The sequence below is a fragment of the Drosophila teissieri genome, chromosome 2L, assembly GCF_016746235.2.
Source record: "Drosophila teissieri strain GT53w chromosome 2L, Prin_Dtei_1.1, whole genome shotgun sequence".
Classification (NCBI taxonomy): Eukaryota; Metazoa; Arthropoda; class Insecta; order Diptera; family Drosophilidae; genus Drosophila; species Drosophila teissieri.
In genome coordinates this window covers 20442552-20458671 of record NC_053029.1, presented here as the reverse complement: position 1 = coordinate 20458671, position 16120 = coordinate 20442552, and the positions used below count along the sequence as shown (strand labels likewise).

Here is a 16120-nt window from a genome sequence, read left to right as displayed (position 1 = left end):
GATGGTGATGGTGAATCACATTTTGTGATGCAATAAGTGGGCAATTGATGTACAATGGTAACAGAATATTGTTGTACATTCGAATTGGAAATCAGTTTTAGCTTTTATAGTTAATCGCCAAAATATTAGTGGTAATCACTGGAGAGCAAGAAAATACCAAAACTATTACAGCACCAATAGGTGACGCCGCTTTCTAACACTACGAAAGTGGCTTCCTGGTGAATGCCAAACAAACCGATTTCAATTGCCTAAACGATTTCAAGACGCTTAAATGGCAAACGTGCGCTGTTTATACAAGCTGATTCGCCTGCAGAAGCTCCTGCTGCCGCTCAGTAAGTATTGCCCATTGCAGCTGTTAGCCTCGAATTCACTGCGTGCGCTCATTACGAAAGAGAGCCCGCAACCCGACAATCAGCTGTTCGATCGAGTTGTGCGTGCGTGCGAAAGAGAGGGTGTGAAAGAGAGAACGAGTAGAGGGAAGTGTAAAATGCTGACTGCTAAATGCCGGCGGCCTTAGATTTATCGACTACTTTCAACAAAATTGTGAAATACCAGTGATAATATAAAGCAAAATAAATAAAATGCAGGAACAGGAGATGGAGGTGGATGTGGGGGACCCGGTGAAGGCGTCCAATTTGCTGCGGCTCATCAAGCAGCTGCTGCTGGAAAAAGCTTACGATGGCGTGCGGATGCTGTTCCAAAGTGCCCAGGAATCGGAGAGGAACACCCAGCTGCTGCCCCACATAGCCATGGAACTCTACCATGACGTGTGCTCGGAAAACCTTTCCGACGAGGTCAACTCCCAGGAGCCAGAGCTATTCGACTGCTCTGATGAGCTGCTCAAGCTGCTGGCTAAGTACGCCCCACTGCAGGAGCTAATGCTGGAACTGATGGAGCGCTTGGAGGAGAGCAGCAGTATCAATGTGTTCGGTGCCTACTTAAGGGCCCTCCAAGTGGTACTGCAGCGGCAAGGACGCGACAAACCGCAGGCCGTAGAGTGGAGCCTCCAGAGCATCTTCACCCGGCTAAAGGATTTGCCCCTGCCACAATACCTCTCCGAGGGCTATGACGAGGCCCAGGCGCGACTCATAGAGCAAAACGAGCAGGTTGAGGACTTTTTGGCTCACTACATCACCGTGGGACTTTTTCGGCAGCCGCTCAGAGATGAAATCCTGCAGGATTTGCGGCCTCCCAGCCAAACATTCAGAGATTGCGGACTCAACCGGCGCAACATATTTACTTGCTTCTTCATCCAGCTGTTGGGTCGTCCTTTTGCCCTGCTGGAGATGAGTCACGTTAAGAAGGACCTTACCAGAACCTATGTGCAGCAGGTTACGGAGAGCCTGACTCAGGATGCCAACCAGTGCCTGGGGGATCCCTTCTACCTGCTCAATCTCGTAGAACAGCGTGCCAGATGGCTAAGGAAACTAGATCCCTCGAAAGGTGTCTACGAGATGAGTTGCCGTAATGTTTTCCTCATCGAGGAGAAACTTCCACTACATGCTGTAGCCATGTACTATCACTCGCTCTTCGTGGGTAACCAACTGCCCCCCAATGCACCAAGGATATATGCACCTTTATTCCTATTTGAAACGATTGTTTATCTGGCAGAAGTGCTTCTTAGGCAGCAGGAGCCTGCCCTACAGTATTGTGGTCTACGACTAGTGGAGCATCTTTTGAGTACCTTGCAGGACTCAGTTCCCACCAGCTCCCTCCAACTGGATGTCCACAAGCGCTTTTGCGAGGCACTTTGCAAGATTGTGGGCTACTCCCCGCAGGTTTCACTTCGGCAGTTGGGACTTCATGTGCTTAGGCAATTTATTCTGGCCTTTGATGATAATGGAAAGTACCTCATCCTTAAAAATCTGCTGGGGACCCTGCAGCACGACGGACTAATGGGCTACCTCGGAGGGATGTACAAGGATCTGGTGGACAAGGCGCTAGAGGAATCCGGTCCCCTACCGGAAGTTTTTAGCGGAAAGCTCTTCCACGAGATGTTGCTGCTATGCGTCTGTGTGCTGCCACATGACGTAAAATCCGATCTTCTTCTGCACTCGGATCGCCTTTGTCATGCTCTAAATATCCTACGCTACTTTGCGGCGAAAGACAAAAAAGATGTGACTGGCTTCTGGCAGGCTCTGCCGGAAATCGAAAAGGGATTGCTAGATCCCCTGGGAAAAGCGCTTAACTTTTCGATGGCCCATTACAAGGCGTACAAGGAGCGCGTTGAAAAAGGTCAGAGTGCTTCGGATGATGAACTAATGCAGCGCCAACTCAATATGCTTGCCGTAAACATAAGCAACAGCGGAATGGCCGGCGGCGACGCGGAGAGCAAGCTGCCCGATATTGGACGCCAGGAGAAGCTCGATGTGCTGGCCAGCTCCATTACCAGTTTGGAAACACTGCAATCCTTATATCTGCGCGCCAGCGAGATCATCGAACAGTCCACTCGCCTGCGACGGATCGCAAATCCATCGAATGCTTAGCTTATATTTTGGCCACAATGAAAGCGAAATGACAACGTAAACTTTGTTTGTAAACAGAACCGAAAACGAAATCGAAACTTAAACTTCTCTATGTTGTTTGGGGGTTCTTAGCAGGGGCGATAATTAACTGACTAATTGAGCCACTTGTGGTGTGCTAATTAACTGGTTAGCGATACGGGTTTTGCATTGCGATCTGCGTACTGAAACCAAGTTTCACGTAGTTGCGTACCTTACAACATTTAAATATTATTTTGTATTCCATATATATTATTTAGCTAGGTAATAAAAGCATTTTCCAGCCTTTAATTTACTACAAAGGTTCGCCTTTTTACAGATGCGACCAGCTCCCGGTTAACCCCGATGCAGCCAAGACCATTGACTTTTTTGATAGCAAGAAGTTATGGAAAGGATGAAAAAGCAGCCAATCTAGAAGATTTTAGAGCCCGCGAGGAGCAGCGCGAAAGGGAGAGGGATGCGGCTGATAAAGCTGCTGAACAGGCTTCACAAAAACCAGCAGGAGGGGTTGGTGGGCTGGGTGCAACAGGGTCAGAATCAAAAGATGACGCAAAGCAAGCCAAGGTGGATGCCATAAGGGCAAAGATCCTGGACGCCGCCCTGCAGCATGTGCCCCAGCAAGGATGGACCCGCCAAACCATCATTCTGGGTGCCGAGGAAAGTGGCTATCCTAGCGTGGTGCATGGCATGTTCCCCGAGGGTGGCTTCGCATTGGTCTCCTACTTCAACGGCAAATGCAACGCCCAGTTGGTGGAGAGCCTGCAGCAAATGACAGATGGCGGCAAGCAAGAGGTGGAGGATCCTCTAGACTTTCTGGTGCAAGCAGTGCGGCAGCGTCTGGAGATGGTTACCCCCTATAAGACGCATTGGCCCCAGGCGATGGCTCTCTTAGCCCAGCCTCAGCATGCACCGACAGCCCTGGCCCAGGTGCTCACTCTGGTGGATGACATCTGCTACTACTCCGGCGATCGATCTGTGGATGTGAGTAACGTATGATCTCGTATGTACAATGTCTGACTTAATCAATGACCTTCCTATAGTTTGGTTGGTACACGAGACGTGTGGGTCTGGCAACCATCATGAAGATGACCGAGTTGTACTTCCTGCAGGACAAGTCTCCAGGTCATGCGCAGACCTGGGAGTTCCTGAAGAGCCGTATGGACGAAGCTGTGCAACTACAAATGATTCTATCCCAAACAGAGGGGATGACGCACACGTTCCAACGCTCTTTCAACTCGGCGTTCATCACGGTAAGTTTTCAAACATTTATCGTATTTGTGATCCCCTAAATCTTCATTTTAATTTTAGGCGCGTAATATTCTCGGTCTGGGATATAATCGTAACTAGCACGAAAGTAAAACCATCCCGGTATCCGATGCCTTGAGTGCCACCCGCAGTCCAAAGATTAATAATTCTAGTGGGAACGGTTCTACTAGCCCTTAAAGATCTACACCTATGTTTACCTTAGATCCATATGTATATATGTGCATATAAGTACACCCTATACAACGCAATGAGTGCTTTAAGCTTATTTGTATTTTCTGGGAAGGGTTTTGTAAAATTTTGTTAGATTTTCCATTTGTCTCACTTTGCTTTTATTCGCATCCTCAAACTGCAAATAAAAGGGAAACGGGAATGTGTCCATAATTTTTTAAGTTTGTGTTCGGTTATTTTCGTATCCCATTAACGTTTCTCATTTTCTGAATAGTTGGCTTTGTCCTATCGCTGACTAATAGAGCTCATGACCTTCGGGCCTTCGAGCTTGCAGTTGTAACGCTTAAGTGATTTTGCATAGATGAAGCTCACGGAAATTAAAGGTTTACTTAAAGGTTGTGTAAATAAATTTAAGATTAAACTAGCGGTTGCGCTTTTTTCTATTCTTTATTTTGCTTAAGGTTAATCACAGTTGTAGGTAATTGTTCATTTAAAGCCTTCCTGCAATGATGAGGTTCATAAAAGTTATTTGCTAATTTGAGAAGTTCAACTGTTTTTCTAGCTCAACCAATGGATCGGACAACTCCTCCAATGAAAACTTTTGGTTCAGCTGCCCTATTAATTGGTTGACTGCCTTAAATTGCCTAATGATTTGTTGTGTACCGGTGACCAGATAATAATGCTTGGTATTGTTTATGGCTTTGGTAGGCTTCCGTAAATGGGCGATTTGTCGCTGTTGGCCGATAACCTTCTCAGCAAATTGAACAGACTCATCCTGATTTTTTATAGTAGTGGACCCGTCTTTCGGCAACCCGGCCATTCGTTATCAATCGATGTGAGTCTGTGTGGCGGGGGATCCAGGAGTTCTTCTGGGCATCGAAGGGTTCATAAATAGATTGTTTTGTTTTGGTGGAAGTGGCTTTGACGTGGATGATATCTTTTTGTACGTTCTTGGAAGGGGTATTTAAAATCCCAGTACTGTTTGCTGGTTGCTTGATGTTGGTTTTTTGAAGGCATTGTATGCTGCTTGAGATTAAATTTGTCTTTGATGTTAAAATACATTTTTCACTTTTACTTCCTATAGGGTGTGAATTTTTACCTATCATAGGCAAGAACTTTGTACTGAAATTTGAGATGTTTTTTAGATAACTCGGCCCATAATTTCTGTAATGTGTATCCCCAAATGATGCCGGGGAAACTGCTTTGTTGGCTATGTTCGCAAATGATATCAGAATTGGACTTTTTGGTTCCGTCACTTCAGAGTAGAGATCGGATATACTTCTGACCATCAAGGGCACGGTTTTTTTCTTCCACTTTCCAAATAAATTATTAATTTCCAGTTCGCTGAGGGCGCCTAGGAGCTTTGGAATGGACACAACATCGCTGTCTCCAAAGAGATCTCTAAACAATCTTACCAGTTCGTCTTGCTCTCCCAATAAGAGCAATACATCCCCAAAGTCCTCGCCGTTTCCGCACCACTTGTACTTGTGATTTAGCGCTCTCAACCTAAGAATATAGTCCTGCATCATGTGGAGAAGCTTTCCAAGAGTTTCGGGAGCCATGGGATCGGAGAGGTAACCATTGCTATCGAAAAGTGCGCTAGCGGAGAACAAATCCTGATCTGGAAAGCCACTTAATGGTACCCTGTATCTCCTTCGTTTTCGAGATATCATCATCACTTTTCTATAGTTGGCATAAAGTAGGCGAAGCAAAATATAATGAGCAGCCTCTGGAGATCGATATAATTTATTCGCCAAGGCGTAAATGACCTGTCGATTGACCTCCAGCCAGCGGGGTGGCAAGGTGTCACAGGGATCAGGGGTTGGCCCCCGATCCTGACCTCCAATAAAAGGATTCTCGGTGAAGTGCTGACTGCCCAATGGGCAACAGCTAGATATGGTGCGCACCGGGCAGTGTGGACAGCTGTAGGGAATCGGTGGACATGGTGTCCGGCGGAGGCGACAACAGTGGATGCACATCGATCGAGGTGGTCAGAAGTAGAATTGAAGCAGTGTAAATAAGCTAGCTTGGACAGACTTTCAATTTGGAATTTTCGAAAATTATGCTGATTAAGGTTCAAATAAACGACATTCTTTCAAAACTTAGGCAGCAAGAAGGCACAAACCTTTTGAAATGGCTATCTTTAATGTTTATTGCTATGTCAAGTTATCTGCCGCCTAGCATTGTCTGAATTGGAACTCGAATTTATAATGCTTTGCACTCTTCCAGTATCCTCTTAAAGTTCCAGTATTGCTTTACAATAAAGATTAATTCAAAGGTTCTAGGTACAGCTCTTCCTCGCAGAGAAATTGTCCCCTTTTACTAAAGTGTAAGACGTGAAAATGTAAATGTAAATGTTGTTTAAGGATTACTGACCTGTTTATAACGTCACATGACTTTAATTTTGACTCAGTTTCTGCTTGCAGCTGTTTCAACCTTTCTGGAACATCGTTAGTAGCCAAGATCATGACACCAAGTCTGCGCCTAAGACTGGAAAATGTTGGTCTGTGTGATGGCATGGAGCTCCAGCAACTTTCCATCAGAGAAAACCTGAGTTAGGCACATATTTTCAACAATTCTGTACTACTTTAAGCACTGCTACCCACATTTCCTGCGTACATCCATCCGGTCGCTGCATCCGATGACCTTGTCGTAGTAACTGCAAGAGATCACTGGGTGACACCGATGGGTACGGCATTCCACCGAGAGTAGTAATCTCATAGAGCAGTACACCAAATGACCACCTAAGAGGGTAGCATATCATCTAAAAAAAACGCTTCGGCTTTAACACAAAAATATCCTTACACATCGCTCTGGCTAGTGTACACCTGATGAGTGAGGGACTCCAGCGCTAGCCACTTGATGGGCAGTTTGCCACTTCCTCCGGACTTTCGATACACGTTCTCATGATACACATCTCGACTCAGCCTTTTGAAATACAAAATAACATCAAGAATCACGAAACTTCCGGAGATACCCACCCAAAATCTGCTATCTTGATGCTGCGATCTACGGAGATTAGAACATTGCGGGCAGCCAGATCTCGATGCACTACTTTGTTCTGTGCTAGAAATTCCTAAAATGGCAAATGACACATGTTACACATTTACATTACATTTAAGAATCAAGCAGGAGTAATCTACCATTCCCACCGCCACCTGTTGGGCGATGTCTAGCAAATCTGCGTATTTTAGTGGTACTCTGGGTTTTGTATCCGAAGAATCTAGGCAATCAAAGTATTCCTTGTTCTCAAAGATTCTTTTCTTGCTATCCAATTTTAAATCCTGCTTCTGGTCTTCCTTAAGCTCCGGCCTTAGCTTCTGTTTTGACTGGTCCATTGGAGCTTCTGCTGCTTTCGGAATGAGACTGCCACCAATGTTTTCAATATACTCCATGCCATAGCCCTTGTTGTCGGCTGCATTGGTGATTCGAGTGAGGGTGTAGGTCTCACATCGACTTGAATGTGTCCGATCCGATTCACTCTCCTCTTCCACAGTGGACAGCATCGAGTTGTTGATATCCTCTATGCGATCATGGATGGAATTTCGAGGGGGTCGTTGAAACCGTCGGTTGTCCACGTTCCGCTGAAGGTTGTTCATAAGTCCTATTGCATTTTGCTCCTGCCTAAACTTCCACTCCTCACTATTAAATTTTAGGATAATTATTTGTCGAATATGTATAAGAACAGGTTACCGTAAAAAGTTCTGCAGGCTTCCAAGGCTGCAGTATTCAATTAGCAGCATCATCTGGTTGCTAAACCGAGTGGAGTATCCCACGATACCCACAATATTTGGGTGCTTGCCCACGGCCTTGAGCATCTGAATTTCGCACTTGAACGCATATACGTCCTCTTCATTTGGTTCATCTGTGAGAACAGAAATAAACAAACCATTCAACGATTCATTCAAGGGCTTCGATACTAAAAGGTACTACCTTTCAGCAACTTGACGGCCACTTGGCGTTTCTTGTAAACTCCACGTCGCACCAAGCCAAAGGCTCCCTCGCCGAGGACATCCTGGAGGAGCACCGAGTGTGGCTCTACCTCCAGCTCGTCCATTACTTCCATGCTTTCGTTGGCCGAGAGGGTGACTAGCAATCCACTGCTTTCCATCAGGGAGATATGAAATTCACTGGCCTTGGCGTCCTTAGGCTCCATTTGCAGCGCCTGAGCCTCCATTCGATTTCGTCTGCAAAAAGTCAGGGAGCACAGCATCAAAATGCAGCAAATTGGCACTATTATGAAGAGTACCAGCTTGACCATGTTGCCCTCTGTTCAAAAGAAAGAAGGGAAATGGATGTCTAAATATTTCAGTTTTATCAGCGTACATACCGCTCAGCAACACACCTCGAGGAACCTTGTCTAAGGTCAAACCGGATACGTTTTTTCCGCCTGCCGACTGGGCCACCAAATGTACTTCGAAATGGGAACCCAGTATCGTGATCTTGGGTACATAAAAGTGGCTCCTGTTTTTGTTAAGTGTATAGTTAAGCTCCATACCTCCTTTAAACAGATCAAATATGTGCAGTGTATAGCTATCCGGCAGGTAACTGGGTCGCGACCAGGTGATGTTAAGAGCCAACGTATTTGGCAGATAATGCTTCTGTGTCACAGTAAGATTCTCGGGCTTATGGGGAGCTATTAAAGGGTGAAACAATATAATTATTTGTATTAATGACTGTCGAGAAACCTACGGCAGAGTGTGTAGTTATAAGGATACCAATCCAAGCAGCTTGGAGCTACAATTGGCAGCCATTGCAGATCGCTCTCCAGTCGATTCATTATGTTCACCGTTCTAACGCCTACATGATATTGTTTGTCAAACTCCAAGTTGTCCACCGTGTGCCTGTACAGCTTTTTGCGCTGCAAGAAAAGATTATGGTTTGTCTACCTCTGCGGGAACGTCAGGGCATACTTACATCCCGGAACTGCACCTCCTGTGGCTCGTCCATGTTCACACTGTTAGTTGAATACGACACCATGTCGAAATAGCAGTTGCTTTCTGGAATATGAATGTAGTGGATAGTTCGTTGATTTCCCCAACTGATGGAGTTACTCACCTGCAGATGGCTTCCACTCAATTTCGGCAGCAATGTGATGCAGGTCTTCAACCTGAGGCACAAACCGCAACAGATTCACCGCTCCCATTTTGCTGGGCTGATAGCCTCGGATGAGGGTGGCGAAGGTCTGGTCCTTCGCTATCAGGGAGTAGCTTCCATCTCCGTGCATCGCCAGGACGGTGATATTGTGGCTGGAGTTGGACTCCAAGCCCGGAAGGATGAGAAAGTTATCATCAGACTAAAAACGAAGAGAATAGAGAAGCGTTCCAGTAAGTAAATCGACCTATAAAACGTATTATTAGGTCTTGATAAATACATAGTTGAACTTCCTTCCTTGGAAATGCCTCAAATAAAATGGTAAATTCGAGTCGAAGGCCCCCGTAGCTAGTACTCATTAAATTTATTAGGTTTAGTATTGTATACTAGATTTAATTTTGTTAAATAAATAAATAAAAAAATGGTAAATATATTTAAACAAAAACTATAAGTAGTTTACATCTAATATCTGACCAGGTATAGCGTAGTTTCTTTGTTTTCGTCCTTGACAGCATCCAACCTGATTATGTAAGTGGCATTTGGAGCCGGCTCGTTTCCCCTGCTGTGCTGCACCCAATCTATTTGGAAAACGATTTCGGACTCCGTGTGGCACAGCATGTTCAACTGGTAGTTATCCTGCACCTTGCGTAAAGCCCCGGGAAATGTGCCATTAATCCTGCAGTCCTTGAAGCAGCTTTGGAAATCCTGCCATAGGAAGAAACAAGCATTATTCGATATGGAGTGTTTGAACTTTCCAAGTGGGACGTTCTTTTCCATCAGTGTAGGCTTTTTGAAGTTGTGCTTCAATCACAGCCGTATTTTACTGTATTGCAGATAATAAACTTACCTTCTTTCCACTTTCCAGGAAATTCTGGGTGCAGGCGGTGATGTTGAGGAGGAGATCGTGCGAGATTTTGTCCATTAGCAACATTTCACCTTGATTGCTTCCCACGAAAAACCAGAAGAAAAATGCGTACTTCGCATAGAAAATCAGCATTTTCCTTGTTCTGCTTCCAAAGAACCTTCTTTAGATTTCGTTGTGTGTGTGCTGGAATGAAATGTGTATTTCTTTATTTCCGACTTAAAGTTTATTTCACTTTTGCCGCGCACTTTGATACGAGCATTCGGTGTCCCCTAAGCATTTAACACTTTATAATACACAGAAATTTCAAATACTTAGTTTCTAGATCCTAGTTTTCGAGATTAGTACCGTCCTTCTCGGATTATCTTGCTGAACTGAGGAACTGAGAAACGGAGGCCCAAAATGCGATGGTGGAAAGCGACGAAGAAGAAATGATGAGAAACCGCGGACTCGCTGAATATATTTTGCGCTATTTTGTTTTGATTTGATTTTCACCGCTTCACTGCATCGTATTGTACTGGATCGTGTTGGATGGTATTGGACTAGGGGTCATTTGAAATGCAAAATTTTGATCGCTACTCCGTCATTGTAGCGCCAAGGCGGATTGGCCATTGCTTGGCATTCCGTTGGGCGAATGGTAAAAGTAGATCATTGAATTCAGATTCCTCCTTAAACTTTTCATTAGAGGTATCACTAACAATGTATTTCAATCTTTAATAATCTGTTGCGCCAAAAGAGCGTACACTGCAATAACCCGATAACCCAGAATGCAGTGCTAGTCGTTCCATCCCTAAAAACCTCGATATTGGGCGGCAATATTCGAACTTGGGCAAAAAAAAAACACTATGCAAATTTTACTCACTTTGTAGCTTTTGCATAAGCACGCTATCTCTGATTATATTTCAATTAGAACAGAGCTGCTATTTCATATATTTCCTTATAGAGACTTGTAAATGCACTTGACCTCAGCTGCTTTTGATTCAGGTTATTCGTGTAGAGAACGCTCGATTACGTTGGTGACTCAATTGTTGCATCGCATTCGAGTACCCGAAACACTCACATGGGAATTTCGAGCATTGCTCTCTGACTTTTCAGTGTCACTCGCCTGTTTAGTTAAATATTGCACGCTCGCGTCGTCGGTTCTGCTCTTAAAACGCGATAACGATCCATTACGTATGTAAACATTTGAAAGGCCCTCTCCCCTTTAAAACAAATAATAATACTACATTTCTATTAGAGCGTCTTGCTTATTAAAGCTTTAAAAGTATTGAATAATTTGCCTGTGATAATACATAGGTAAATTGTGGATCTGATCGAAAGCAATACGAGCAACTCCCAGCTAGTTTAATTGCCATTGAATTAAAGTGAGGAGGTTATCGTGCAAACAGTTTTGTACTCTTTCTGAAGGCATACAAACCAGTTGCAATTAAGATTTCAAAACATACACATAATAGTTTGCAAGTATTGGGCAAATGTAAAAGCCCGCTGTTGTTGGCAATGATAAGATCATATCATATAAGATCATATCGCTGTTCTAGCCAGACGTCCATATAGAGCAAGTTATTATCTTGATTGCTCGAATTGTTAAACACCCCAAGCGAATAGCCATTAAGTCGGAGGTATTTTTTAACAACGGTTACCGATAGCCACGAACTCGCGCCATCGGCGGATAATGATAAGGATAAGAAATGGCAACTAAACATTCGACATTTTTCAGTCGCTGGAGGACTGTGCTATCAAGTAGTTCGACTGTTCGGAGTTCGAGAGCATTGATACCATGAAAATTGAGTGGGCTCCCATTGGGGTTCCCATGGAACGGCGCCGCCAGACGTTTGCCATGGCCTTCCTAATTCTCTCCTTTATGATACTCTCCTTTGGATCTTATTTTTTTGTTGCTGCCGTGCTGGTAAATATTATTTAATAGTGTACCAATATGTTTCGAAGTAAAGTATTCTCTTTCAGTTTTATGGTAGTCTTTTGTGGCGTTCCTTAATGGTCATCTACTTGGTCTACGTCTATGCGAATCACAGGAGAACCCACTCCATTATGGATGGCAATGGGTAGGCGTCAATAAGACTCTACAAGAACATTAAAAGCTGAAATAACCCATTATAGCTGGAAGATTAACCGCAACAATTGGCTGTTCCGGCACTATCGGGACTACTTTCCCGTGCAGCTGGTCAAAACCGCAGAACTACCTCCAAATAAGAACTACATTTTGGCCAGCTTTCCGCACGGAATTTTGGGGTAAGCTCTTTGACTGATAGTCAATCTTATCACTGGTTGCTTAGGTGACGAAACATTTGTATACCTACTTATGCACATATTGAAACCCTGATAGAACCGGCATTTCCATCAACATGGGTCTTGACATCTCCAAGTGGTTAAAACTGTTCCCGCAGGTAAGGCCCAAGGTTGCCACTTTGGATCAAAACTTCCTGACGCCCATTGTGCGTGGTCTCCTGAGATCTTGGGGCCTGGTATCGGTTTCCAAGGAAGCCTTAGTATACCTGTTAACCAAATCAAACGATCCCAAGCACAATGACAATCGGGATGGGTTCACCTCCAATGCGGTGGCTATTCTGGTGGGTGGTGCCCAGGAGGCACTGGACTCGCACCCTGGCAAATATATATTGACCCTGAAGAACCGCAAGGGGTTCGTAAAAATGGCCATTAGGACAGGGTAGGTATTTTCGGATATAACTAAAAGTAAGATTTAATAGTTTTCTGTCATCACTTTAGGTCTTCAATTGTGCCCACGTTTTCGTTTGGGGAGGTGGACATTCTGGATCAGGTGGCTAATCCACCGAACTCTCCAGTTCGTCGTTTTCAAGATTTTGTAAAGAGGATTACTGGGATATCTCCGCTTATTCCCGTTGGGCGGGGCATCTTTAACTACTCCTTTGGTTTTCTACCCAACCGCCGACGCATTGTCCAAGTTGGTGAGTCCCCAGCTTATTCAAATGTCTCATACTTCCGAGACTAACATAAATGTTTAAATATTTCAGTTGGCGCCCCCATCGATGTGGTTCAGAACGATCAACCAGACGCATCCTATGTGGATAAAATACACAAACAGGTCATTGATGACCTCGAGAAGATGTTTGCCAAGTATAAGGATCAGTACATACCGAACTCCAAACAGGACAAGCTGATTATTCACTAGTTGAAAAGTTATTGTCTAAACAATGTGATCAAATTAGTGCTTTATAAGCATTTAATATAATACAATTACTTATTTTATGAAGGTTTTTATTATATTCGCATAAAAAGCTTTTTAAATCGACCGGTAGGGATCGAAATTTTGAAGCACTTATCGATAACAATAAGTAGTGTTAATCAACGATCAGTACACCTTGTCGTTCAATTTAAAACACACTGACCGCAGAATTTTCAGCAAAGTCTTTACAGCGCAAATGTACAAATAACAGCCTTATGATTAAATTCTAAAAATGCCTGCTAATCCAGTTTTACAGCCTTCAGTTCAAAAGGCCATTATTTCATCATACTAATGTTAATAATTCGATAATCGATTTTCGTTTAATGTAGTTTAAAAATAACCCATCTTATCACTTAACTAACTGAAGAAATACAGCCCAGAGCATAAAGTGCTATTTGAATCATACTGCTCTTGAAAGCGGGCAATCTCTAGGAATCGGCGCATACCTTTGCACCCAGGCGGCGATTACATGCCGACCTTATAATCTTCATCACTCCAATCGCGAATTTCCATCAGCCCCACACAAAGAACTACTGGCTAGTTGGTTTGCGATTAGAAGGATTAGCAGGTAATGCGGGCTCCCTGCATGAAGTCGAAAACCGATAAGGATAAGTATAAGTCTAATACAGGGCAATCTGACCGTCACTGGTTTCATATCATTCAGTCGTGGGAGAACCGCCGAAAGAGCAGCTGGTGGAATTTGTTGACCTTTTTGGGACACAGCAGACATGAAAATCGAGTGGGCACCGCTTCGAGTTCCTCTGGAACGTCGAATACAGATACTGGTCACGGCCTTTTTCACCTCCATGCTTCTGATATTATTATCTGTTTCCTTTCTTTTAGTAGCTGGATCACTGGTAAAATAAAATCATTTAGTAATATGCATGAGTATTACATAACATAAGTTTCCTTTTAGATATATGGAGGTCTTTTGGTGCGCAGCTTGATGGTAACTTACTTGGCATATGTCTTTGTACATCACAAGAAAACCCAATCTGTGGTGGATGGTAATGGGTAAATAGAATATATATGAAAGTCTCTGTAAGATTATATCGCTGTGTACCTCGCTCAGCTGGATGATAACCCGCACCAACCCCTTACATCGACACTATCGCGATTACTTTCCCGTGAAGCTGGTGAAAACAGCCGAACTGCCAGCTACTAAGAACTACATCTTGGCCAGCTTTCCCCACGGAATTCTAGGGTAAGTGCTTTGACAGATAGCCAATCTAATCGTTCAAATATAAATAGACACTGATTTGTATTGTAGCACAGGCATTGGCATAAACATGGGCTTGGAAATCTCCAAGTGGCTGGAACTTTTCCCACAAGTGCGACCCAAGCTGGGCACTCTTGATCAGCATTTCCATGTTCCTTTCATGCGTGAGGTCCTCCGCTGCTGGGGTCTGGTGTCAGTGTCCAAGGAGGCTCTGATCCGTATGCTCAGCAAATCAAATGATCCTAAACACAAGGATAATCGCGATGGTTTTACATCCAATGCAGTGGCCATACTGGTTGGAGGAGCCCAGGAAGCCATGGACTCTCATCCTGGGCAGTACATTTTAACCCTGAAGAATAGGAAGGGCTTCGTGAGAATGGCCATTCGAACGGGGTAAGTAATGCGTTTGAGCATAATTAGAATTCCTATTTACATATCCTGATTTCAGTTCATCGATTGTTCCTTCATTTTCCTTCGGAGAGGTAGACATTTTCGATCAGGTAGCCAATCCTCCCAGCTCCTTGCTCCGCAAGTTTCAGGACTTTGTAAAAAAACTGACCGGCGTTTCTCCGCTGATTCCTGTGGGTCGAGGATTCTTCAACTACACCTTTGGCTTCCTGCCATTCCGACGACGCATTGTCCAAGTTGGTAAGTAATATTTGGAATATCTTTAATAGATAAGCGGTAATAATATTGAAATTCCCAGTTGGTGCTCCAATCGATGTCGTAATGAGCGACCAACCAGACTCGCAGTATGTGGACAAAGTGCATGGACAGGTCATTGAGGCCCTGGAGAAGTTATTCGATCAGTACAAAGACAAATATTTGGAGAATTCGAAGAGTGCTACTCTAGTTGTACACTAATTTTAGAGATTACTAGACAGTAGTACTATTCCATCGACTGCTTTAAATAATTATACCCGTTACTCGTAGAGTAAAAGGGTATACTAGATTCGTTGAAAAGTATGTAACAGGCAGAAGGAAGCGTTTCCGACCATATAAAGTATGTGTATTCTTGATCAGGATCAATAGCCATGTCCGTCTGTCCGTCCGTCTGTCTGTCCGTCTGTCTGTCCGTCCGTATGCCCGTCGAGATCTCAGGAACTATAAAAGCTAGAAAGTTGATAATAAGCATACCGACTCCATAGACATAGACGCAGCGCAAGTTTGTCGATGCATGTTGCCACGCCCACTCAAACGCCCACAAACCGCCCAAAACTGCCACGCCCACACTTTTGAAAAATGTTTTGACATTTATTCATTTTCTTATTAGTATTGTAAATTTCTATTGATCTACAGAAAAACTTTTTGCCACGCCAAACCGCCAAAAACGGTCAATGCCGTAATTTCTCTTCGCACTCTTACCAGCTGAGTAACGGGTATCAGATAGTCGGGGAACACGACTATAGCGTTCTATCTTGTTTTTAATACAAATATTCCAAGTTTTTGAATGTAAGCCCCTTTTCAAGAAAGCAATGCAGTGTATAGAAATAAAAACGAGATCTTTAATTTAATTTAAATTAATTTAATTTAATCTCTTTGCAAATTGATTACAGATTTTAATCTTTTTAATATAGATTTGCAAATGAAGAAATCGTTTAAGTTTGATGTAACTATGTCTGCGTGAATCAGCACTAATGTGAATGAAGCACTCGGCTGATAAGGGCGACACAGATCTCTAGTAAACTACGACAAAATCGGGTGGATTCCTTATCGATGACGGCAACAATGGGGCACGCACAATGGAATGAGTGTTTTGACTGTTGCGAAGCACTGCTAAAACGTGAGAC

At 43.8% G+C, this 16120-nt stretch overlaps 6 protein-coding genes across 11 annotated transcripts; 4 read left to right on the top strand and 2 right to left on the bottom strand.

Moving 5' to 3' along the window:
- The first annotated feature begins 30 nt into the window (after positions 1–30).
- On the top strand, positions 31–4027 carry LOC122626659 (ubiquinone biosynthesis protein COQ9, mitochondrial). Its single transcript, XM_043807000.1, has 4 exons — positions 31–332; positions 2821–3482; positions 3542–3751; positions 3810–4027. Exons 1-4 carry the CDS (start codon positions 272–274, stop codon positions 3846–3848), a joined length of 972 nt encoding a protein of 323 aa, XP_043662935.1. The 5' UTR covers positions 31–271; the 3' UTR covers positions 3849–4027.
- Positions 444–2571, top strand: LOC122626657. Its single transcript, XM_043806998.1, has one exon. The coding sequence runs from the start codon at positions 582–584 to the stop codon at positions 2484–2486; it is 1905 nt and encodes a 634-aa protein (XP_043662933.1). The 5' UTR covers positions 444–581; the 3' UTR covers positions 2487–2571.
- Positions 4028–4363: 336 nt separating the features above from the next.
- LOC122626658 lies at positions 4364–5927 on the bottom strand. The gene has a single exon (XM_043806999.1). The coding sequence runs from the start codon at positions 5912–5914 to the stop codon at positions 4706–4708; it is 1209 nt and encodes a 402-aa protein (XP_043662934.1). The 5' UTR covers positions 5915–5927; the 3' UTR covers positions 4364–4705.
- Positions 5928–6051: 124 nt separating this feature from the next.
- On the bottom strand, positions 6052–10376 carry LOC122626656 (tyrosine-protein kinase receptor torso). Of its 5 annotated transcripts, none has more exons than XM_043806997.1 (15): positions 10206–10376; positions 9877–10077; positions 9504–9734; positions 8994–9231; positions 8853–8935; positions 8628–8796; positions 8266–8571; positions 7869–8204; positions 7629–7800; positions 7079–7577; positions 6917–7011; positions 6741–6863; positions 6542–6679; positions 6312–6467; positions 6052–6257 (listed from the first exon to the last, which is right to left on the bottom strand). In XM_043806997.1, exons 2-15 carry the CDS (start codon positions 10024–10026, stop codon positions 6203–6205), a joined length of 2751 nt encoding a protein of 916 aa, XP_043662932.1. In that variant the 5' UTR covers positions 10027–10077; positions 10206–10376; the 3' UTR covers positions 6052–6202. The 5 variants fall into 5 exon arrangements, with proteins under 5 accessions (XP_043662932.1, XP_043662928.1, XP_043662930.1 ...); XM_043806993.1 differs by having other exon boundaries at positions 6055–6257; positions 6312–6485; positions 10140–10373; XM_043806995.1 differs by having other exon boundaries at positions 6055–6257; positions 6312–6485; positions 10240–10349.
- A 551-nt stretch (positions 10377–10927) lies between these two features.
- LOC122625517 (diacylglycerol O-acyltransferase 2) lies at positions 10928–13157 on the top strand. Its single transcript, XM_043805612.1, has 7 exons — positions 10928–11064; positions 11609–11797; positions 11854–11951; positions 12007–12138; positions 12233–12574; positions 12634–12833; positions 12900–13157. Exons 2-7 carry the CDS (start codon positions 11669–11671, stop codon positions 13055–13057), a joined length of 1059 nt encoding a protein of 352 aa, XP_043661547.1. The 5' UTR covers positions 10928–11064; positions 11609–11668; the 3' UTR covers positions 13058–13157.
- Positions 13158–13740: 583 nt separating this feature from the next.
- On the top strand, positions 13741–15596 carry LOC122625996 (diacylglycerol O-acyltransferase 2). 2 transcript variants are annotated; one of them, XM_043806091.1, is made up of 6 exons: positions 13741–13968; positions 14028–14125; positions 14184–14315; positions 14382–14723; positions 14779–14978; positions 15037–15596. In XM_043806091.1, the coding sequence occupies exons 1-6, from the start codon at positions 13840–13842 to the stop codon at positions 15192–15194; spliced, it is 1059 nt and encodes a 352-aa protein (XP_043662026.1). In that variant the 5' UTR covers positions 13741–13839; the 3' UTR covers positions 15195–15596. The 2 variants fall into 2 exon arrangements, with proteins under 2 accessions (XP_043662026.1, XP_043662027.1); XM_043806092.1 differs by lacking the exons at positions 13741–13968; positions 14028–14125 and having other exon boundaries at positions 14251–14315; positions 14387–14723.
- The last annotated feature ends 524 nt before the right edge of the window (positions 15597–16120 follow it).